This window comes from Oryza sativa, chromosome 6 (genome assembly GCF_034140825.1).
Source record: "Oryza sativa Japonica Group chromosome 6, ASM3414082v1".
Classification (NCBI taxonomy): domain Eukaryota; kingdom Viridiplantae; phylum Streptophyta; class Magnoliopsida; order Poales; family Poaceae; genus Oryza; species Oryza sativa.
This window is the reverse complement of record NC_089040.1, coordinates 22,397,369-22,421,795: the sequence shown is the minus strand read 5'-3', so window position 1 is coordinate 22,421,795 and position 24,427 is coordinate 22,397,369. Positions and strand designations below refer to the sequence as shown.

Below are 24,427 nucleotides of genomic sequence, written 5' to 3'. Positions count from 1 at the left end.
TTGAAGTGGCCACAAGTACAAGCATGCTTCTGTTGCTGATTGGATCCCTTTTTGCATTGCACTGTTCCTTGCCTGTTTGCAATCATGCCCCATCTCCCTGTATATGGTTCACGGATTTTGAAAAAGAGGAAAAAAACATCATCAGCACATGAATTGTTTGGCACCTGATTTGGCGTGTGCATCCAAGTTGGAGTCTTTGGAAAAATTATTTTTTTTGTTTATGATATAACTGGATTTTCCGTTCAGTTTTGCGTGATGAGACTAGTTGTACTGGATTCGATATACAACTCTTAGGGAGTGTTTGAAGAGAAGGGGATTGAGGAGATTGGGAAGATACGCAAAACGAGGTAAGCCATTAGCTCATGATTAATTGAGTATTAACTATTTTAAATTTCAAAAATGGATTAATATGATTTTTTAAAGCAACTTTCCTATTGAAATTTTTTGCAAAAAACGCACCGTTTAGTAGTTTGAAAAGCGTGCGCGCGGAAAACGAGAGACAATCTCTCCTATCTCCACCTAACGAACACTCCCTTAGTTTCTTTTTTTTTTGGTATGCAGGGTTGTAATATTGTAGATATACAATAGATTTCGATAGTAAGATTTCATTTGATATAAAATTCTTAGCTCTTGTTACCATTTATAAAATTGTACGTTGCACACAACTATTATTGGACAATCTACGCTATTATAAAATGAACCCACCGTAATAAATTGGGATTTTATTCGTTTTCTTTGATTAATGTGAGAATTTTGACTCATTTTTTTAGCTATTTTGATAATATAATAGAAACTCTATCGAGCATTGGTACACATATGAAACTGCTAGGAATTAAAACACAAGTATGCTTTGAGCTGACCGATCATATCTGAAATGGCAGGAGTCATGCTTGTATGTGCATGGATGTGGACTCATCTGGGTATACAAGGAACAAAGGATGGATTGGGACACCTTTCATCTCCTAGGATATTGCCACGTTAGCTAACAATCCTACCAGCACAAGGAAAAGGTAGTATTCTCTCGATCGACGAAACTGATGTGGTAGATTCATGGGAGAAAAAAACCACTTCTTGATATGTTATTGTTGTACGAGGTTATGGATGCACATTCAAATCTAGATGTGCACAAATACATATATGTGAGTGTGTTTATTTAAGATTTTTTTTTTTGCAAGGCATATGATCTTATCCCTGGTCTTTGTCTATTTCTGTGTGTATCAATCTAAGAGGGTGCACCTAGGATGGATATTGCAGGGCATGAACTTACATGCATGATGTAGTGTATGTCCATGGTTCTGTTTGAAAAGCTTCTGGTTAGAAGTCGATATTGAGTTAGCTTGGCTCGGATCATTATTCTAACGAGCTAAAAGACCTTGAGCTGGTAAATGAGCCGAGCAAAAGAAGACTCCTAAATCCCTAGCTGCTAGTTGGTGAAAGCGTAATTGAGTCAGCGTGATAATTCGATTAATCACGGGCCATGAGTACATATAGAGACAATACTTCCTTATCTCTACATCCGACTTGTAGAATCAGAATCGGGAAATAATTAGAGAAACCGACTAAGATAAGATACAAAATATATCTCTAAATGTTGGATTCCTAGGTTGCCAGTTTTCCCATGGCTTGTTTGGCTCATGAGGCTTGTTATGTGTAACACTAAACCCCCCTTGCTCAGTTTGTTGGCAATTCTAAAAGAGTCGAGTAGCGAGCTAACGAGCCATTATTTATCTAGCTCTACTTCTGGTAACTATAGCTTATCCTAGAACCTTCAACACCCTAAGCAATATTATTGATTCTCACTTAGATCTTGGTAGTATATAGTCATATTTTTAAAAAAAAAATGAAAAGAAGCTGAGAAATTTAATTTTTTAGATTCTCATTAGCTGCCTATTCACGAGCTATTTCTTAAAATCCAGAGTTCTTAAAACAAGCTGCATTTCTTTTGTAGCTCGGTAAGAGAATTGAAATTGCAATGTAGCTCGGTAACATCAGCAAAGAGGAGGAAAAAAAATATATATTTTAAAAAATCCGCCTCCTACAAAAGTTGGGCATGAAAAAAAGACCAGTACATCGATTTGGGCTACCGGTACATAAGTATAAGGTTCATTTTATACAATGGGCTTGGGACAGCCTTTGAATCCAAGTGTGGAAAAGAACCCAACAACTCGATGGGCCTCATTCTTCTTGTTTGCCTTTTATGCTCCTTAGGATCTATAGAGGTTTATAAAGTATAAACCCTGAAAACCAAGTGGGATAACAAGCAGAGCATTTTTTTTAACGTGGAACGTTAGAGCAAAGCACATTATTTTTGTAGCGATAAAAGATCAGTCTGAAATAAGAATGATCTTCTAAAATTATTTTGTACAAGTAATTGTAGCCACTAGGTGACAATCAACAACCTCACATAATGTAGGATATGCCTATTAATCTATTTTGACCTAATGTGTTGCATACTAAACTTTAGCACCGAGTGATGATAGACAGTTCATGAATTAAAGAAAAACTTACAAAAATTCGTTATTTTCCATCTGTTTATCGATTAACTTAATTCTGCATAACAAAACATTTTAATCCAGGTAAAAACATAGTAACGACGATATCCTAAATGTTATGATCTTCTTAGATGCGTTGTGTTGGAAGTCTCCTATTAGTGTGGTGTCCTTAGTGGTGGTCCCCACCGGATCCGTTCGATGGTTTAGGCGGTAGCAAGATTTGAGTAAATGACTAATTTACAACTCAGTTACTCTCTGATATTATCTTTTGTTGTGGTTTTCGTCAACAAGGAGGTTAACGAAATTCAATCGGTAAATGAACGACTGTTGTTTTCGGATTTTCTGTTTTCTAGTTTGAGAAAGATAAGGACTACATATACAAACGCAGATGAAGTAGTTTGCTTGTTTTCAATTAAGGCATGATTTTGTAGTTCGTAGTTATTTGACCTATAATTTCTAATAATTTGTTGTAGCTTTTTAAAATTAAAACCGGAATGAATTTCATTATAAACAATCGACTTCACAGCCTGAAAATTTGGTGCACATGTGCTAAAAAGAAACAGGGGTTAAAATTAAAGTGTCATCCACTAACCCTGCTTTCAGTTTAGATAAGGAAGATGAACGAGCCATGCACTGACTGACTAACATATGTAGATCTTTTATCTATTTTTAGGTTTCATGGCATTGACTTGTCTTGTTAGTGTACTGCGTTGACTTCTGCCGTGGCACAGAGATATTTTTCTATAGTTGGGAGTTGACTTTGGTGTGTGAGGACATAAGGCTGGAATTATCCATTGCATGGGGCAGGTGCCATGGGCCATGCATTGATGCTGCTTATGCAGCTTTGCATCTTCAACAAACTTTCTTTGACAGCGTTTCAGCAGAAATGTCTGTGTGCTATGCGCAATCTGTTGGAAACCACTGAATCAAAAACTTATGGCAAATGCTTTCAGTGCTTTATGCTCTCCTGTTTCATATTATAAGTCGTTTGACTTTTTTCTTAATCAAACTTTTTTAAGTTTGATCAACTTTATAGAAAAATATATTAACATTTTTAATATGAAACAAACATATTATCAATATATATTCAATATTAAATTTAATGAAACTAATTTAATGTTATATATGTTGCTATTTTTTTCTATAAACTTAGTCAAACTTGAAAAAAGTTAAATGATTTATAATATAAAATGAAAGGAGTAGTTTATATATTGATTAACGGAAGAGGGTTTTTATATTGAAAAGATAACATGAAGTAATATACTCGCTCTAGTCAAATGGAGTATACTAACTTGGTTCTCCCAACATCAAGTAAATTTGATTGGAGGAATTGATGACCTTTTTAATATTGATTTGTGATACTTTTGGTATCTTGCGCTAGTTTATATTAGAGGTATCACAAATTTATAGGGGAGAAATATCTTTGTCCTACGAAATACGATCAAGAGAAAATTGAGAGTTACTCCCTCCAGTTCTATAATAATTGACGTTTTGGACAAGGTTGGAGTCAAACTTTTATAAATTTGACCATTAATAACTTTAAAAATATTTAGTTTAAAGAAACTAGAACAACATATATAGATTTGTCTTTCAAAGCACTATAATAAAAGTAAACATGCATTTATTTATTATTTATTTATTGTATATATTATAATAGAAAAATAAGGTCAAAGATATATTTTGTAGTTCGTGTCATTGTCCAAAACATCAATTAAAATGAAACCGGAGAGAGTAGCTCCGTTTGGAACAATGTCTTAAGACATTTTGTTAGGAGAAAAAACAATTTTGATCTGCTTAGATATTTTGAGGCAAGTTTGACTTATTTTCTTCCATAGTCACGAATACACAATTTATTGGTACCTGAATTCACCTATTATCAATAATCATACTTCTGGTCAAACTTTGCATAAAGTGTGATAAGCATTAACACATATAATTGATGGATACAGTCATCTCCTTTGGAGGGAAAATGCCTTTTTCCTTTTCTTTTCTGGAAAAAAAGTGTGAGACTCATGAGGCCATACAGTGACCCCACAAAGCAGCTTAGCCACCCAATAAGCTAACTATAACTATTCAGCTAATTTAATTATTCAGCTACCTATATATTTGCATGTACATGATCAGTTTTGCTTTAGGGAGTGACTTGTCCTAATCTATGCCGCTTGTTCTTGCTGTTTTTCTGTGTGTGCTTAGTGCTTTGCTTTGGCTACCCAAGCAATGGTGGCCACTGCTTTTTGCAACAACTCTTTTTCATCAGGTCAGAATTTGCTCACCTAAAATTTTTATTTAGAGTCAGCTCATCAGAGGTATTTGGAATCTTTTCGAATTAAAAAGGCATCATTATATATATGATGTTTATATTTTAGTAGCATTTATCTGATAACTGTAAAAAAAAAAGGGTCTCACGAGATACTCGAAGTTATTGACATATTGTTGGGCAGGAAATTCCAGAGGTTTCAGGCCGGCCGTACCTTCAATATTTGTTTGGATTTAAGATGAAATTAAGAAATGATTTTATCCGAAATAAAAAAAAAGAATTTGAGAAATGAAATGGGAATTGAAAGCAACACCGTCTTGAGTTCATCCTGCTTGCTGTTATCAACCACCTGAAACTCTGAATTGAACAAAAAAAAAAGGGCAGATGACAGCAAAGAACAAATGACCATGCGTGCATCAGAATTTCGTTTGCCTTTGCCTATCTTATCATTTTAACCCTGAGTACTATCAGGGTTCAATATTTTTAAAATTTCAGGTCTATCGGTTAGCACTGGTAGGATGTGCCTCCTACCAAAAACTTTAAACAAAAATAATGTTTAGATTCCCAAACATCAATTTTTTTTTTCAAAATACCACTTCTTTTCTTTTCAGTTTCTTCTTCACCCTAAAATCACTTCGCGTTTTGTAATTGGTTTGTTTGGCACAGCTACAGCTCCAGCCAAATAGTTTTAGCTCCATCTGAAATGGGAGCGAAGCTGAGTGGAGTGCTCTCACAAAATTAACTAGAGAGGTGGAACTGGGTTTAGACAGCGGCACAGCTTTACTCCAGACTCAACTCCTAATCTAAATTTAGGAGTTGGAGCTCTACCAAACATACACGTAATCCTAAAATGTTATTACTTTGTGCCAAGGTTTAATCTACCGCCGAAAACAATTGTTTTCACGATATTCTTTTACCTATCGACGTGGCTCGAAATCAATTTTCGGGAGTGATTTCGAATGGTTTTTGACAAACTAAAATTTAAAAATAGTAATTTTGATCGCAATTTGGTCAAAACTTATCAAAATGCTGTTGAAATTTGTCGAAAACAGTGATACCACCATGGTGAATCGGAAATGTAAATCCCTTGCTCCGTACAAACCAAAACAGGCTTCCTTATGCCACAACAGTTGTTTTTACAAGAAAACCAAAAGGAAAGCAAAAGAAAAAAAAACATGGGAAAAGCAAAACTAAAAAAAAAAGTAAAAAGAAGAAGAAGAAGAAGTGACAAATAACACGACACCGCCGCCGCCATGGACGACGACGACGATTTATTGACGAGGCCTCTCCTAGTCGCGCCGCCGCGAAGCAGAGGAGGAGTCCTCGGCGACGGCGGCGAGCATCTGGAGGTTGAGCTTGACGACGGTGTCGGTGAACATCCTGGTGTCCTCCGCCGTGTTCCCGTCGGGGACGTCGACGACGTAGGACTCGACGACGACGCAGTACGGCGGGGCGGGGCCGGGGCCGGCGGCGGGCGGCTGGAACTCGGTGACGGAGGTGACGGAGCGGTAGTTGCGGAGGCGGTGCTGGCCGCCGACGACGCGGAAGCTGATGATGTGGCGGTCGTCGTCGAGCATCTCGAGGCGCTCGGTGCTGGTGGAAGCCGGGAGGCCGGACACGACGGTGACCTCGCGGACGCTGCCGACGCTGGCGCCGTCGCCGGCGGCGAGGGCGCAGGTGCGGACGAAGTGCTTGTACCGCTGCGGGTTGCCGAAGCTGCGCACGATGGGCCACACCGCGCGCACCGGCGCCGCCACGCGCTGCGTCACCAGCGATGTGCACGTTGCCGCCGCCGTGGTGGCGGTGGTGGTGGAGGGCGGGAACGTGTGGTGCGCCATCACCGCCGGCTCCAGCGCCGCCCTCTCCTCCTCCGTCAGGCCCTCCCGGAGCGCCCTCTCCACGTGCGCCTCCATTGATTTCTGATCGACCTCTCTCTCTTTAGTTTCTCTAGCGCGTGCGTGCGTGCGATGTTGGGGGTGAGCTAAGCTAGCTATGCCTATATAGGGAGGGAGGTGATGTGTGGGGCGCGGTTTACTAGGAAGCCGACAAGCAGCAACTTTTCACTCCCTCCGTCCAGTAACACGTTTTAACTTTGATCAAAGTTAAATTATTTTAAGTTTGGCTAAGTTTATAAACTAATATAGTAATATTTATAATACTAAATTAGTTTCAAATCAATAATTGAATATATTTTCATAATAACTTTGTCTTGGGTTGAAAATTTTACTACTTTTTTTTACAAAATTGATCAAACTTAAACCAGTTTGACTTTGGTCAATATCAAAACGTCTTATAAGGTTAAATTTAGCACGGTGTATGAAACTAATTTTTAAACTTATAATTATATACTATAAGGTTTATAGCATCAAAATTATAATATATGAAAATAAATTCAAATACCAATTCGATGATATTATTTTTAGCAAATAAATTCAAATTATATTATACTAATTGTTCGTCAAATGTTTAATAGTTGAATATTAAAATACGTGCGTGTTTTATAGTATGGGATGGAGGGAATAACTTTGATTGTTTTTTATAAGGGCAAATTATGCTAAGTACAAATACACGCAACAATTTATAAATTATTTGCTCTACTGCAACTCATCAGTAGTTTGCAAAAATCAAACCACAATTGAATGGTCTGACATGGTGCATTGGCGCTAAAATGGATGCAATGTTCACTTCCACTCTAGCACAGTTTTATCATGGTTTTTCATTTTTCTTTTTCCAGATAATCCCATATGTGTGGTTATATTCGGCGTCGAGGTTTCTGCTGTGCTTATTCCATTCCACTTCCCTCTGTTTGAGACGAAAGAAACAAGAGGTCGGCGAGAGGCAACTTGCTGCTGAAATCATCGCCATTGTCGGGACGTAAATTTCATATATAGGTAACATATATATAAATATTTCTGAAAAAAAATGCATCCGAAATAGGATTTATAAACTATTGAGATCACACCATTAGAACCAAATTGCATTTCAAAAGAAAATTTGGAACACCCTAATGCAGTAAATGCAACATCATTTTCTCATAGAAATACCCTATTGCAATTTGAACTGCAAGTTTCTCGATCAATCTCTCACTAGAAATCTCCATGCACCAATCTATTCAATTGTACTATCATGAATCGATCGTGTAAATTAGAGCCTACACGCCTAGAGGTCTCAAACATGTTTTGGCATCTGATTGATCAGCAAGATTGCCACAGGACAGCTACACAGCAATACGCCAGGGCCCGATCTAACAGCACGAGGTCACAAATTAGTTTGACTCCACTTATTGATTGCTGGACTGTTTTGGCCTTGGTTTATACTTAAGCAAGTTGTATGGAATGTGCAATTTACAAGTTTGTTGCACCTATTTAAGGATCCTTTAGGACGCATAAATTTGTCCGATTGATTCCTATAAATTACTTCAGCTTTTGTAATTTTTTTTTAAAAAAAACTTCTCTATTTCAAAGGAGACTTTGGGGAACATATCAGATGAATACTAAGGTCCTGTTTAGTTCCCACGCAAAAATTTTCACCCAGTCACATCGAATGTTTGTACACATGCATGGAGTATTAAATATAGATTAAAAAACTAATTACACAGATTGCGTGTAAATCGCGAGCCGAATCTTTTAAGCCTAATTGTGCCATGATTTGATAATGTGGTGCTACAGTAAACATTTGCTAATGATGGATTAATTAAGCTTAATAAATTTGTCTCGCGGTTTACAGGCGGAATCTATAATTTGTTTTATTATTAGACTATGTTTAATACTTTAAATGTTTGTCCGTATATCCGATGTGACACGCCAAGTATCCATGTACTCCCTCCGTTCCAGAATATAGCAACCTAGAACCGGATAGGACGTATCCTAGTACTTAGAATATAGCAACCTAGGACCGGATGGGACGTATCCTAGTACTACGAATCTGGACAAGTACTAGGATACGTCCCATCCGGTCCTAGGTTGCTATATTCTGGGACGGAATCTGGACAAGCTGTCCAGATTCGTAGTACTAGGATACGCCCCATTCGGTTTTAGGTTGCTATATTCTGGGATGGAGGGAGTAAGAAATAAAAGTGTGTCAGTTAATGGGTGGGGTCATCAGCATGGAAACAAGGGATCCCCATATCTCAGCTCGTTGACAAACTCTTCTTTCTTCTCTCTTTGGATGTTGTTTGTGTCCCCCATTTGGGTCCAGAGCATGCTTGATGAGTTTCCTTTGGAGAACTCTAATGCTTTGTGTATACGGTTAGTTTTTCTTCTGTATGTTGAGTTGCATGAAGTAACCACTTTACCTGATAGTTCAAGGTGAGAGAAGTGCTGCTGGTCATTCTTTATGTTGTAGCGAGCTTAAGCGCTGACGAAGAATGATTGCAATTTCAACACTTTTCCCTGATCACATGAAAATTCACACAAAGCTTCAAAAGCAGAATGCCAAAAAGATTTTTACAAATGCAAGTTTATGTGGACACACATGCTGAGCCGTTGGATGCTTTGTTAAGATCTGTGCTTTACTGAAAAGAGGAATAATACAATATTATGCCTTGTTAAATTTTGCGTTGTACGCACAAATCTCAAAACAACGATGACGATAGAAGGTGCAGGTTGTACTTTCAGTCGCATTTGTAACTAGACTTTTTTTTAGCAAGTCAAATTGGTTTTGTTTATGGATGGCTAACATTATGTATCCAGTTACCTTTATATTCTTCTAGTTCAAGGATAAGTGCCGGGGATGCCCTTTTATAAAAAGAAGAACAAATACTTTCTCCATCTCAAGGATTTTTGGAGTTTTACATTGGTACTTAAAAAAGTAAGTGAAACAATGTTGTGACTTAGTTTAGATGAGAAAGTAGGTGGGAAAATTAAAAGATTTTATTGATTTATGATAAATTTTATGTCAAAATATTTTATGATAAATTTTGAATGCATGAAGTTGCTATATTGTACAGGTTCTGACATGGTTTATCATTAAATATACATTTTAAGTATAACTTACATTTTTCATAAATTTGCACAAAAGTTTTAGTAAGTTAAATGGTCAACCGTATGTCAAAATAGTTACTGCTACAGAAACATTTTTTTTCATACGGCCAGAATGCGTGCCTGTGAGCAAGTGTCTGCACAAATTGGGACTCTTCCAATCGAACAGCGCAACCACATACAAAGACGTAATTTTACACGTAGGCACATTATGTACGTCGCCCATCGGAAAAAAATCGGCAAAAAAAATTCCCAAAAAAACCAATAATACATAAACCCAGGCTCCCATTTCTAGAAAAAAAAAAAAAGGCATTGCCACCACCATTCCTGAAGCCGTTGCCTCTCCAAAAGCCATTGTCATCGGGGCCGCATGGATCTTCCATTCCAGAGGACGCCACTGCCGGATCCAACTGTTGCGAGGCTGCCGGCGCTCGATCAGGCCGTCGCTCTGGCCGGCGAAATGCCCCTGGGTATGTCGTTGCTGAGGCCGCCGCCGTCGTCATAGTCGCCCTAGCCGCCACTGTCATTGTGGTCGTCCTAGCTGCAGTCATGGTAACCACCATTCGTCTCTCCTTTGTCAGCAGTGCCGGATTTGCCCATCCAGCTGCTCCCGTCATGGCGCCGGCATTGTTGGCTGCTCTCGACGTAATACCGCATCACAGGCCCAGCTCACTTCCCGTCAACCCCGCCAGCTGTTTCTGTCGTGGGTCATCGAGGAATGGAGGGAAAAGAGGACATAGGAGAGGGACATGCGCCTGCATCGGTGGCAGCTAGTTGGGCCCTCCTCTCAGCTCATTACTGGTCCAACCAGCCCGATTTAATCTCCGGTTTATAAAAAACCGCCCAGGTTAACTAGTTTCATCCGGTCCGACTGCACGCCCGATCTGTTAAGGGGACCGGACTGGCGGGGGCCCTGGTTCCGGTTTTTTTTGGTCGAACCGTCTGACCGGTCCGATCTTAATAACTCTGCTTCTTTCAGCTCGTCTAAAAAAGAAAAGAGGCTGTCCGAGAAAATTATATTTTAAGTGTCATTAGAAGGGGGAAGTAGATAGGGGGCTGTTTGAATGCTATAATAAGTTACTAACATTATAATCATTTGTTACACTTGTTTACCATATTTAACTAAGTTGTGACCAACAAAAAGTAAACCACACTTTAGGTAGCAAAAGAAGAGTGTGCCACATGTTTTTGAGTTGATGACATGTGAGACTATAGTAAATAAGAGGGCTTTTTTTTTTAGAAACACATGCTCACGCATTCTCATCTCTATGAACGCACACACGTATAACCTACACCTATGAGTTATATCTTAAGATTGACGAAGTCATCATGGATACCTCGGTATCGATGGGTACGTCGCCTACCATTGAAATAATAATTAGCCGTAAATACGAGTACATGTTCAAGTCTAGCGGATGGACTGGTTTCTCCACAAGAAACGTAACCAGTTGACTAAGCTCGCTTCACGAATAAAAGGAAATATTGTAACAAATATGACCATGAACAAATCAGTGAGTAATATGAGATATATTAGGCAATGTTTGGCAATGAACCAAACAGCCCCATCCTACTGGTTCAGCTCATCAGCTGGCACATGCGAGAGGAACCAAAATCTAGAAAGCTCGCGCGGATCCATGGTTGGCGTGGTCGGATCGGATCGATGATCATATATCGACGCACGCGAGCGCGGCATGGACGTATACACACATGCTCGTCGTCGCGCGCCGGCCGGGCAGCGCCCGAGACTTCCGAAGAATTGCGATGGATCATGCACGCAACGGACGGGTTCTTAAATTTGTTTTTCCTTTTGTCTCGCCCGCCCGAGCTGCGCACTACTACAAGAACTATTTTTTCGTGCGGTTAAATTGATTTTTCCGTGCGAAGATTTTCCCGTCGGAGCAAAGTGTCTGTAAAAGTAAATATTTTCACGTGCGGACGGTCTAACCGCACGGGATAATCATTTTTCCGTGCGGTCAGGTTAAGTGGACCGCATAGGATAATCGATTATTCCGTGCATACTGCGGTTAAATAATATCACCTGCACGGAAACAAAAAAACCAAAAAAATCGAAAAAATAAAGAAACCCTAGCCCTAACCCTAGAAACGCCCGCCTCCGGACTTGGCCACCGCCGCCGCGAGCAACATGCCGCCGCCACCCGAGCTTGCCACTCCCAGATTCACACATCGTCGTTGTCCCGCCTGCTGTGCATGCACGCGGAGCCACCTCGTCATCGTCGTCGCTCCCGCCGCCGCGAGCAACACGCCGCCGCCGCCCGAGCTTGCCGTTCCCGGATCCGCGGCTGCGCCGCCTCGTCGTCATCGTTGTCGCGCCCGCCGCCGCGAGCAACACGCCGCCGCCGCCAGAGCTCGCCGCTTCCGGATCTCCGTCGGTGCCGCCTCGTCGTCGCGCCCGCCGCCGCTGCCCAAGCTCGCCGCTCCCGGATTCGCGTCGGTGCCGCCTCGTCGTCGTCACGCCCATCGCCGCTCGTTCGCTCACGGAGCCGCACCGCAGCGCCTCCGCCAGCAGCCGCCTCCCGCGCCGTCGGCGGCAGCGGCGCTCGATCGGTGGGGAGGGAAGGAGAGGAAAGAGGCAGAGAGAGAGAGAGGAGAGAGAGGGGTGGGAGGAGAGAAAAGAGGCAGATAGATGGGAGGGAGGAGATCGAGGGGACGAGGAGAGTAAAGGGGAGAGACGGCCCGTTTGGTTGGGGGGAGTTTTTAAGAAGGGATTGGGAGTTTAGAGGGATGATGCTATTAAATGTTTTGTTTGGTTGGAAGACATGGAAATTTTGGTGGGATGGGGATGTGGAATTGAGGAAGGAACTCCCTCCTTTTCACCGCTTGTTTGGTAACTCGAGGGAAGGAGATTGGGAGTTTACACGAGGGAATTGATGATGAGATTAAGATGGGAATTTGATTTTTAATCTTAATATCTTGTTTTGTAGAGGTGATGGAATTTGATAAGGAGTTTAGTTGAAGATTTGGTCATTAATAAAAATGGATGGCTGAGATTTGCTTAGACAAATTAAAGGAGGAATTCTCTCCCAATTACCTGCCCCTACCCAGATATTGAAAAGGATGGAGTTCCTTCCTCAATTCCCCATCCCCATCCCACCAAAATTCCCATGTCTCCCAACCAAACAAAACACTTAATAGCCTCATCCCTCTAAACTCCCAATCCCTCCTAAAAACTCCCTCCAACCAAACGGACCGTCATTACCTGGGTAGGAGGTGGTAATTGGGAGGAAATTCCTCCTTTACTTTTCCTAAACAAATAACTGCCATCTGTTTTCATTAATGACTTAATCTCCAACTAAACTCGCTATCAATTCCCACCACCTCTACCAAACAAGATATTGGAATTAAAAATAAAATTTTCATCTTAATCTCACCATTAATTTCCTCATGTAAACTCTCAGTCCCTTTCCTTTGAGTTACCAAATAAGCCGAGAAAATAAAAAGGGAAAAGAAAGAGAGAGAGTGTGTGTGTGTGTAAAATTTGAAATGAGTAAGAGGGAAAAGAGGAAGAGTATTTTTCTGTGCGGTCCACTTAAAAAGGCGGCACGCGAAAATCGATTTTTTCGTGCGGTCCTCTTAAGTCGACCGCACGGGATAATGAGGAATATCATGTGCGGCGACAGCCCGGCGCTGGTCCCTTATTTTCCCGTGCGATTTCAGTTACTGTCCACCAGAAAACAAAAGGGCCCGTCACCCCGGAAAATCTTTTACTGCGTGCGTGCGGGCATCAGGTCATTGGATCTTAGCGTAGCTAGCTATCATCATCATATCAACTATGCTCATCTGTCGCCCACAGCTCTATCTGGATGCCTCCATGCATACATGTGTGTGACCGAGCAGCGGAAGAGGGGAGGTCCAATGGGGGAGGGACAAGGGGTGCGGCGCTGATCTGGTTGCCGCTGGGAACAGATAGATATCGATCATCGCCCGCCGCCGCCGCCGCCGCCGCCGCCGTCTTCCAGGCGATCGGTCGATCTAGGTGTGCGTGCCGCATGCGCACGCGCCGTCCCTTTGTCGACCGGTAGATCGGCGGTGGTCCGTCTTGATCAATTTCTTCTTCTCCTTTCCCGGCGCGCCGTGTTGCATGCTGCAGGGGTTTTGGCTCTATTCGACTCCTCGTCGTCGTCACTTTGTCACAACCCTTGCAACTTGCATTGTCACATTGTCTCGTCTCTCATGTCATCGTATACAAACAGCGGCATGCAGCGCCAGCCATGGGTGCCTAGCTAGATAGCACGGCTAGCTGGCATGCATCAAGATCATTCCTCCCAACTAAACTGACGAAACGGGAGACCAACTTGTCATCGACTTACAAAATTGTCCTCTAACCACGAAACCGGATACAACGCTCATCCCCTAACTTATAAAACCAGTTCAAACTAGGCCTCTCAGCGGTTTTAACCCCGGTTTTATCCAACGTGGTGGCTGAACCAGCATGGGACCCACGTGGACCCCACATCGGCAGGCCAGCCTCTCCCTTCCTCTCCTTTCCTCCTCTCTCTCTCTCACTCTTTTCTCTAGACTAGGCAGGCCGGCCAGCGGTGGGGAGGAGGTCGCCGGGGCGAGGAGGTCCGACGGCCGGCCGACGATGCGGCGGCGGAGACACAGGAGAAGGGGAGGGCGACAGCAGGGTGAGGTGGCGTTGGCGGGCGAGCGCGATGGCGGAGAGGCGGCGGCTGCAACACGGGAGGGGAGGCCGACGCCGACCCAAAAGTGGAAGCCGAAGGCGACGGCATGGGTGAGCATGGAGGCAGAGGGGCTCTTCGCCGTTGGGGGCGTAAAGGCGTGGAGGGGCGGGGCGGCTGCCGGCGGGAGAAGAGAGGCGCGCGGGTGGCGGAGGAGCAGCTGGGTGCGAGTGGGAGGGGGGAGCTGCTTGCGGCGGTAGCCGGCGGGGGAGCAGCTGGCCACCCCACCTCCATCTCCGGCACGAGCCGCTTGAAGTCCACCTCCGCGCGGTGCTCGTCGTTGTCATCAGCGAAGCGACGCATGTTGACGGCGTCGACTAAGCCGTCGTCGTACTTGGCCGCGACGGAGCAGTCGATGTCGACGTTGTCGTGGGAGGGGTGTGTGAGCTTCTCCCCCAACCCCCACCGTTAGCCGAAGGAGAGCATGGCGGAGGCGGTGAAGAAGAGCACGACCGGTCGCCGCTAGCCGCCACTCGCACCCAGCTCCTTCCCTGCCGTTGTTGCCCAGTTCTCCCCATTCGGCCACCGCCCGTGCGCAGCTCCTTCCGTGCCGTCGCTCCAGCTCTTCCCCCTTTGGCCACTGCCCGCGCCCAGCTCCTCACCTGCTGTCGCCGCCGCTCATCTCTTTCCCCCACCGGCAGCCGCCCGCGCCTAGCTCCTCCCGCCATCGGCCCAGCTCTTCCCCCTTCGGCCACCGCCTGTGCCTAGCTCCTCACCTGCTGTCGTCGCCGCCCATCTCTTCCCCGCCAGTAGCCGCCCGCGCCTAGCTCCTTGGTCGTTGTCGCCGCCTAGCTCCTCCCCCGTCGCCCGCACCTGCTGAACCAGCCCACGCCTAGCTCCTCTCCAACGCTACTGCCCGTGGAGAGGAGAGAGAAGAAGAGAAGTGGAGAGAGGAGTAGTGGCCGATGCAAGAAAGACCTCGCACAGGCTCGCCGCATCCATGTGCAGGGCGGGGAGAGAAGCAGAGGTGGAGATGGACGTGGCGGCGGTGCTCAATCGACCAAGCCTTTCTCTCCCATCGGCCGCCGGCGTGCCCGCCACGTCGGCCCTCCTCCCTTGCCGGCCTTGATCCTTGAGAGGAGAAAGTGAGAGGAGAGAGAGAGAGAGGAGGATGAAGGGGGAGGAGGGGAAAGAGAGAGAGGGGGTGCTGACGTGGCATCCTAACATGTGGGGCCCACGTGGGTCCCACGCTGACTTAGCCGCCACTTCGGACAAAACTGGGGTCAAAACCACCGAAGGACGTAAAGTGAAAGGTTTTGTAAGATGAGGGATATCATATATCGGGTTTTGCGGTTGGATGACGATTTTGTAATTCGATGACAAATTGAGGGACCTTGGTGTACTTTTTCCGTGTGTAAATGGGCTGAGATTTAAGGCCCATATATGGGCCGGATCGTGGCTTCCACGAAGCCCATACTTGTAAATGGGCTGACATTTAAGGCCCATTATAACAAGGCCTTTGGGTCAAGTTCGGCCCAGATCAGTGCACAAGCCGTCGACTTCCGCCGCCGGCGGCTTCGTCGACGGCGGCGACATCGATCGCCGTCGCCGGCGGACAGATGATCCCCCCTCACGACACCGGTACGTCACCCTGCTACACCATCTCAAATCTTTCTCCTGCTTTGATTCATCTCATCCGTGTGGGTTTTTCTAGTAGATCTCGAATGACGGCATTCCCCGTTAGTTTTTTTTTTTTTTTTTACTTTGCTCGGATGAAATTTGCTCGTTTTGTTTCCTGTTCTTGCGATTGCAAGTCATTAGTTGATGGGATAGTGAAATCCCTGACGCGCATTGGTCGTGTAGGGAGCTGGATCTGTTCCATGCGTTGCTGATTGGATAGAGGGGATTAGAGTTTACGATTTAGGGCTTTCCTCTGCAAAAACTCCTTGCCGCAGCACAGGAAGCAGGTCTCCTCCAACCGCTCCACAGGCGGACTGCTCGTTTCAATATGGCCTTATATGCAGATGACGCTGTAGTGTTCCTTAGACCAGATAAACAGGAACTCCAAAAGGTCCAAATGATAATTCAAAATTTCGGCCTCGCGATAGGCATGGTGACCAATTTATCGAAAAGCGAAGTCTATGCCATTAGATGTGACACCCTCGACTTACAGGATATTCTCTACCCCTTCCCGGCACAGATGAAACACTTCCCTTGTACCTATCTAGGACTTCCACTCCACATCAGGAAACTCAGAAAATCAGATGTTCAACCTCTCATCGATAGGTTCTCAGCTAGGCTCCCAACATGGAAAGGAAAGTTACTAAACAAGACTGGCCGGACGGTTCTGATAAAGTCTACCCTCTCCGCCCTCCCGACCTATCACCTCACTGTTTTCCCCCTTAGAAAATGGGCTGAAAAAAAGATCGACAAAATTTGTAGGGGCTTCCTCTGGACAGGGTCAGAACAGACACAGGGGGGACACTGCCTAGTTAACTGGAAGAGAGTCTGTAGACCATAAAAACATGAGAGGCCTTGGTATAACAAACCTCGAACTTTTTGGTCGCTCTTTAAGACTCCGCTGGCTTTGGCAGGAATGGACCGCCGTCAACAAGCCTTGGCAGGGATCGAGTCTTCCTTGTGATGAAACAGACAAGCAGCTGTTCAGAGCTTCGACCACGATAACCCTTGGAAATGGCAACAAATCAAAATTCTGGCATGACAGATGGTTGAACGGATCACCCCTGAAAGAACTTTACCCTTCCCTCTATCAGTTGGCCACGAGAAAGAACAGATCAGTGGCATAGGAGATACAAGGGAACCACTGGTTGAAACAGATGAGACGAATGAATACCACAACACAGGTTAGGGAATTCATCCTTCTATGACACCAAATCCAACAGGTGGAGTTCCAGGAAGGCATAGACGATGCGATAGCTTGGAGATGGACTCCAAATGGATCATATTCAGCAAACTCCGCCTACAGGATCCAGTTCGTTGGAGGCATACAAGACAATAGGTCTGATTTCTTCTGGAAGGCGAAGATAGAAAACAAATGCAAATTCTTTGGTTGGCTCATGATCCACAGAAAGATCCTCACAGCCGACAAACTCCAGCTTCGTGGATGGGACAACAGCCACATTTGTCCTTTGTGTGGAGTAGAACCGGAAACAGCAATGCACCTCCTCATGGAATGCGCCTTTGCTAAACAGGTATGGAGACACATCTGGCAAAAGGCAGGGCTCCACATGCATGTGGCTTCCACCTTCGTTGGAGATATGCTACGATGGTGGTCAACCTGCAGAAGAGAGATGGCCAAAGAACAAAGAAGAAATTTTGATGGCCTCTTCATCTACACAGCTTGGGGCATTTGGCTACAGCGCAACGCAAGAATCTTCAATGGTACTTATAGTACAGTGATGCAAGTGGTTGATTCAATTATCGCTATGTGCAAAGCCTACGTTGGAGCGCATGTTCTAGATGAGTAGTGCCCATACTCCCTTTCTAGTTGCTTCTCATTTTCTTAAAATTTTAGCCCCTTATCTCCCCGGGTTGCCTTGATAGAAGAATGCTTGGGATCCTTTGTAATCTGGGTTTGTAAAAAACCTTTGTTGCTTTTTCTCTACTCCTTAATGAAATTGGCAGAGCTCCTGCCGTTTACTCCTCAAAAAAAAAATAATCTACATTGAATTGAGGAGCTTGTCCGATCATTTTACCAGTGTCCCTAAACTTTATTTTAGCCTAGCATTTCCCTGCAAGTCTGTTATTGTGGTTCCTAATTAAACTTTTTTAGCTGTTCTACTTTAGCCTGCAAACTAGCCTAATTATTTGATAGTCTTACCTAAGTGATACAGAGTTTAGGGACCTCTCAAGCTATAACTAAGTAAAACAGCAGAATATGTGCTTAACGACATCTAAGTTAAGATTACATCAAACACAACATGATTATTTTGCACAATGTAATTACCATGAGCAATTTTATGGTCCTTGAGGAGGTGCCATGAGGTACCACTTTTTCTATTGTAAATTTGGTACCTCTTGGTACCTAGGTACTATAAGGTACCAAATTTTACACTATATTTTTGATACCTCATGGTACCTCCTCAAGGACCGTAGAATTGCTTAATTACCATAGTACCATATTTGGTCCTAATTGAATTCTCCGTCTCCCCCGCATCTGCTGAAATAACTAACGTGCAAAGAATTTGCATATTGTTGTACTGTGCAAGGCATCAAGCACCGATCTTGGGATCAAAATTCTGTCTCACTGACAAGAAAATGTTTTTGTTGATGTCTTTCTAATTCCACAAACCACTAAAGGAGTGTGATAAGGCCCTTCTACCAGTCTTCTACTTCCTCTGTTTCACAATGTAAGGCTTTCTAGCATTGCCCATATTCATATAGATGTTAATGAATCTGAATATAGGCAATGCTAGAAGGTCTTATATTGTGAAACGGAGGGAGTATTTCATGATTGAATTACTCATCTTCTTTATCGTGCTCTGACAATGAACGGTAGAATCATGTTGCATTCCGCTTGGAATTAGCCCAATATTCAGCCACAAGTTTAGCAAAGGCTGTTTGTTTATCTTCCAACAACTTGGCGGGCGTGTCATATTCTATAAGCTTCCCTGCACAAACAGAAGGGCCATCAGCTTGAATCATCCAAATATGTGCAGTTTATATATGTGCAGTTTGGATGACAGGGCCATCAGAGGAAGGTTCGGATGAGCGATGACTGGACCAGAACCTTCCTCAGATATTCAGATTGATATGCGTGTGTGTAGTAACTTACCATATGAAAGTACCATGACCTTGTCACTGTCTGTTACAGTTGGAACCCTGTGAGCGATAGTTACCACAGTGCAACTTGAGAATTGCTGCCTGATGACCCTCTGAATGATTGCATCAGTTGCGGAGTCGATGGATGCCGTTGCTTCATCTAACACAAGAATCTTGTTCCTACGGAGGAGAACTCTGCCAAGACAGAAGAGCTGCCGCTGCCCAACACTCCAGTTACTGCCATCATCACTCACTACAATTGGCCAAATGAACAAATTGTTTGAGATTTCTAAAAATATTTTGCATGGTAACTTTTTTCCTCTGAAATTGATGTCACTTACCTACTGTATCAAGAAGAGCAGGTGTGCTGCGAATGGCTGTCTGTAGTTGACACTTCTCCAAGGCCTGAAACGTTCAGTGTTAGTTTAATCAATTCATGAAACCATTTTGGTCTAAACAAAGGTACCAGTCTGGTTAAGTTCAGGATCATGATTGAGCTCAAGTTCTTCTATTGCTTATGTTTTGAGAAGATTTTTGTAAAGTGATTCTATTAGAAACCGCACTATTGTGTAAGATTTTTATCACGTCTTATATCTGAGTTTTGCACAAATGTAATTTTTCTTACCTCCCATATCTCTTCATCGGAATGCAGACCAAGAGGATCCAAGTTGTTGCGCACAGTTCCTCTGAAAAGTGTAGGTTCTTGGGGGATAATGCTCAGTTTTGTTCTTAGATCCTTGAGACCAATAGAGCTGATATCCAAGTTGTCAATGAGTATCCTCCCACCCGCAGGATCAACGAGGCGGAACAATGAGCTGATGAGTGTCGATTTCCCACTTCCCGTTCTCCCTACAACCCCAATTTTGTTTCCAGCAGGAAATGTGCAAGTGATTCCTTTGAGGACAAGAGGCATGTTTGGGCGGTATCTGACCTGCTCATAAGTATAAGTGTGTAAGTTACTGCAAACATTTTTTAAAAATGTTCTGTGGCCTTCTCTATTGAAAGCAACTTACTGTAGTTTTACCTTGAGATCTTGCAGGTCAATTTGTCCCTCCTGTGGCCATGAACTTGGAGCCCTATTCTCTGGTATAATGGCTGGAGGCTCTGGTGGAAGGTGCATATACTGCTTTATTCTCTCAACTGAAATAATATAGTTTTCCATGTAGGAGTAGAACTTTGTCAGGAAAACCTGAACTGCTGTCAGCGACAAAGCAAAGGAGAGGCTGAGACCCGCAAAGCCTGGAAAAGTTAACATTGGAAGTGTTATACATCCTTGTTGGATGTAGAGGCCGGGTTTTAATTAATCCATTATCTAAAAAAAAAAACTGGAAGCGTTCATTGTTCAGCATACTGAAAATACCATTGTAAGATGAACATGTTAAGGTGTAATGGCTTATGTACATACATACCTGGTGAGACTGCTCCTGGAGGAGCCAAAACAAGGAGCAGTGCTGCTGTTAGTAGTGTCAGGCTCTGCAGTGCTTCTACTCTTATGAGAACCCACTCTTGCGCCGCAACTGTGTGGAAGAACAATGTCGCGTCGGTATCGATAAGAAGTAGGTTATTGCGGATGAACCTGTCTGTTTCCCCAAAAGACCTGATGGTCACCACAGCAAGAATTGATTCCGCCGCATAGTTCATGACTGGTGCCTTTGTTGTTCCATTGATTCTTGCTAGATCTCTTGCTGAGGCCACGTAGTGCCTCGTCAAAGGTTTTAAAACAAACGTGAGATCTTGAGTTCAGAAGGTAACATTTGATCTATTTATTCATCTACTGGTTTAATTAACGATGGTAGTTGTTTGCAGCAATTAGGGGACTGACCTGAACATATGCCACAGTAATTGTAACTGGGATTGCTACAATTAGAACTTGCCAAGTTACAGCCCCTGTAACCAGTATTGTTGTGATGAGCTCACTAGCGCCAACGACGACATAAGCCACGGAGTAAGGTATGTCAAAGTCCAGGATGCTTAAATCTGAAGATGCCTGCAGAGAATAAAAGGGCTACAGTCAGGTACTAGCAACCACTTGACCTATAATAATTGTTCATGGAGAATCTAAAGGTTAGCTCTTATGATCTTATTTTGAAGTCCATACCCTTGTCAAGATTCTTCCAACCGGTGTTGAATCAAAGAAAGACATGGGGGCCTTGAACACAGAATCCATTAGGCCGGTAAAGAATGCTTTGGAGGCCTTGAGCCCCAACTTAGCTGCATAAAGGGTTCTGATATAGGCAAAGCAGCAGCTCAAGATGGACAGCCCTGAATATGCCCCTACCAGGAGAGCACTACTGACGTTCATCTGGACAGCCACTGCCAGCCAGAATGTGGCCATCATCTGGAAGGATGTGAAGAGCACCTGAGTAACACCCATCACACAGAGATGTGTGATTCCCTTGGACACATTGATGTAGTCCTTATATGGCTTCCATCCAAGGTCTCCAATCTCCTTTTCTTCCTCTTCTGTGAGCTGGGTTGCAGAAGGTTGGCCTTTTGCAGAGATTGAATCAATATCACTGATGTATTTTGCAGAAGGTTGTCCTGATGTATTTTCATCAGTCACATTTTGCTCCTGGACTTGGCTTTGCTGGCTGGAATCATCCAATGCTGTGATTGAGGACTTGTGAGCTGAGACAAGCTTCTCAAATGCTGTCCCGGATTCCATTAGCTCTGCGTAAACACCTTGTTGTTTGACATAACCATCTTCCATTACCTGTTGAAACAATGGCAGATCATTCATCTGAAGGATCTTTGATACCCTTTGATATGGCTAAATGATAGTCTGAAGATCAACTTACCAGAATCCGATCAGTCTCGGTGAGAAATTCAACCTGGTGAGTCACAAGAACTACAGTCTTCTCTGAAAGTGCTGTCATTACACAATCCAGCAAGAACATTGCCACTGATTAGAACTTTTTTTTCATCAGGGAGTGCATCCATGGATGCAGGTCAAGGAGCACCTCTTACATAGAACAGAACCGCAGCGGTGTGCGCATCGACCGCGCTGAAAGGATCATCTAGGAGGTACACATCTGCATCACTGTACACGGCTCTGGCCAGCTGAATCCTCTGCTTCTGACCACCGCTCATGTTGATTCCTCTCTGGCCGATCTCTGTCAGGTCTCCATGGTCGAAGTTCTCGAAGGGCTTCCCGAAGAGGATGTTGTCGCGAACAGTGCCACTCTATCCATGAGTTCTGGGAAACATACGCCACTGTGCCATACAACTCCACCTGAAAATTGATTGTAGTTTTGTCATGTTCATATTTTAGAAAACATAGATTTGTCATTGTCATTTTTTTTTTTGTATATGAACATGACAAGACAATCTTGTGTTTTCTCCTTTCATGGTAAAATGAAAAGAAAGGAGATAAATATAGAGTCGAAGATTATCTTGAGTCTTTTTTCAGGGGAAAGTAGAAAGTTTTTAGTGATAATGCCCTATTGTTTTTGCATGAAATCTAAATAATTATGAGAAATTATGAACAGATTTTAAATACTAGATTATAATGTCATCAGTCAAACTAAATTCAAACTTGGATTACAAAAGGAAAATATTTTCTTTTTGAAGTCAAAATTGGATGTAAAGTTTTACTTAATTTTGAAGAAAAAAAAATCTATATATGAAGATGGGATTTGATTTTGTATGTTTGTGAAAGGAAAGAGGACACATCATTTTTTTTTTCTGAATTTGCTATGAACTACTTGGATTACAAAACTAAAGAACATGATGATTCAATCTGTATGCGAAAAGCTGTTCTTTTTTCTTCAAAATTCATCTCATTTTTTCTATCACTTACCATTCCTGATGTTCTAGGTATCTCCCCAAGCAATGCACAGAGGAGTGAAGATTTCCCTGAGCCAACCGGGCCACAAACTGCCACCTTCTCCCCTCTGCGAATGCTGAGGTGAGCATTCTTCAGTGTCAGCTCAGCTTCACTCCCACTCCAGCTGAAGCTTCCATCCTGGACATGGATGATTCCCGCATCCGAATTCTTCGTCGTCGTCGTCGTCGTCGCCGCTCTCGTCACGTCGTCCTGTTTGATCTCCTCCTCGGCGAGGAACCTCCCGATGCGTTCCAGCGACACCTTGTACTGGATCATCATCGTCATGGCCTCCGGCAGCATCCTCACCGGCTCCGACATGGCCCTGAGCGCGGCGAGCGCGGTGAACACCGTGCCGGCGTCGAGCGGCGCGCTGCCGGCGGCGGCCGTGGCGGCGAACATGACGGCGGACACCACGGTGGGCGCCGCCCAGTAGAGCACGGCGCCGTAGGCCTTCTTCAGCTGCGCCTCCCTCAGCCACGCGAACTCGCCGCCGAGGCGCGACTCGACGGCTCGCCGGAACGCGCCCTCCCATGACTGGAGCTTGATGGCCCTCATGCCGGCGAGGGCCTCCGACGTCGACCGGAGCCGGCCGTCCTGCGCCGCCATGAACCTGGACTGGTAGCCCTGGAGGGCCCTGGCGAACGGCACGTTGAGGAAGCCGAAGGCGACGAGGGGCACGAGGCCCGGGAGCGCGCCGAGGCGGAGCGCCCAGAGGAGGGTGGCGACGGCGAGGGCGAGCTGCAGCGGCGAGCTCCACGACGTGTGGAGCCAGCTGACGGCGTCGCCGAGGCGGTACGCGTCGACGGCGACGTAGCCGACGACCTCGCCGGCGGAGTGGCGCCGCCGCGCGCGCGCCGACAGCCGGAGCTGCTTCCGGAACACGGCCGCCATCAGCGCCGACCGGACGCGCATCCCCGTCCGCCGCGAGCTGAAGAACCAGTGCCGCTGCGACAGCGACTCGGCGAGCTTGATCGCCAGCAGCGAGCCGACCAGCGCCACCGCCGCCGATGCGCCGGCGGCGGCGAGGTCCCGGCGCTCCTCCTCCTCTGCCTTGTGGCTGCTGTACCGGACGACACGGCGATGGCCAGCGTCTTGACGAGCGCGTAGAAGCCGGTGAGCATGATCTCCCCGAGGAAGCACCTGAGCAGCACGCCGACGAGGCGGCCGCCACCGCCGCCGTCCTTGCCATGGCCGTGGAGGCTCCATGCCTCGGCGAACCTCTCCGACGCGCGCGCCGCGCCGTCCTCGGAGGCGATGAGCGGGACGTCGGCGAGGTCGAGCGCCTTGGAGCGGCCGAGGCGGAGCAGCGGGTTCAGCCACGAGAAGGACAGCCGGCTGAGCACGCCGGCGCCGTACAGCTCCGAGTACCGGCGAGGCGCCTCCTTGCCGAGCAGAGGCTCCGACAGGTCGCCGCCGCCGGCGCCGCCGTTCTCGCCGCTCCGGCCGGCCAT

General features: G+C 45.1%; 2 protein-coding genes and 1 long non-coding RNA gene across 6 annotated transcripts; 1 reads left to right on the top strand and 2 right to left on the bottom strand.

Annotated features, from left to right (window-relative positions):
• Window positions 1-5,815: 5,815 nt before the first annotated feature.
• LOC4341308 (abscisic acid receptor PYL9-like) lies at window positions 5,816-6,721 on the bottom strand. The gene has a single exon (XM_015786269.3). It carries the CDS (start codon window positions 6,660-6,662, stop codon window positions 6,039-6,041), a length of 624 nt encoding a protein of 207 aa, XP_015641755.1. The 5' UTR covers window positions 6,663-6,721; the 3' UTR covers window positions 5,816-6,038.
• Window positions 6,722-15,873: 9,152 nt separating this feature from the next.
• LOC112939420 (uncharacterized) lies at window positions 15,874-22,520 on the top strand. Of its 4 annotated transcripts, none has more exons than XR_010742232.1 (9): window positions 15,874-16,009; window positions 19,203-19,612; window positions 19,803-19,845; window positions 19,943-20,101; window positions 20,190-21,165; window positions 21,242-21,587; window positions 21,683-21,984; window positions 22,078-22,174; window positions 22,271-22,520. It is a non-coding gene; the product is annotated as an uncharacterized lncRNA (long non-coding RNA). The 4 variants fall into 4 exon arrangements; XR_010742233.1 differs by lacking the exon at window positions 19,203-19,612 and having other exon boundaries at window positions 15,890-16,009; window positions 20,190-20,876; window positions 20,957-21,165; XR_010742234.1 differs by having other exon boundaries at window positions 15,897-16,009; window positions 19,281-19,612.
• LOC9267441 (ABC transporter C family member 8-like) lies at window positions 18,564-24,427 on the bottom strand. Its single transcript, XM_015786027.3, is given in 13 exon segments — window positions 18,564-18,999; window positions 19,164-19,403; window positions 19,492-19,555; window positions 19,776-20,081; window positions 20,175-20,389; window positions 20,560-20,855; window positions 20,974-21,137; window positions 21,249-21,863; window positions 21,949-22,052; window positions 22,111-22,334; window positions 22,336-22,382; window positions 22,950-24,043; window positions 24,046-24,427. Coding segments are annotated over 13 exon segments (3,861 nt in total). The 3' UTR covers window positions 18,564-18,889.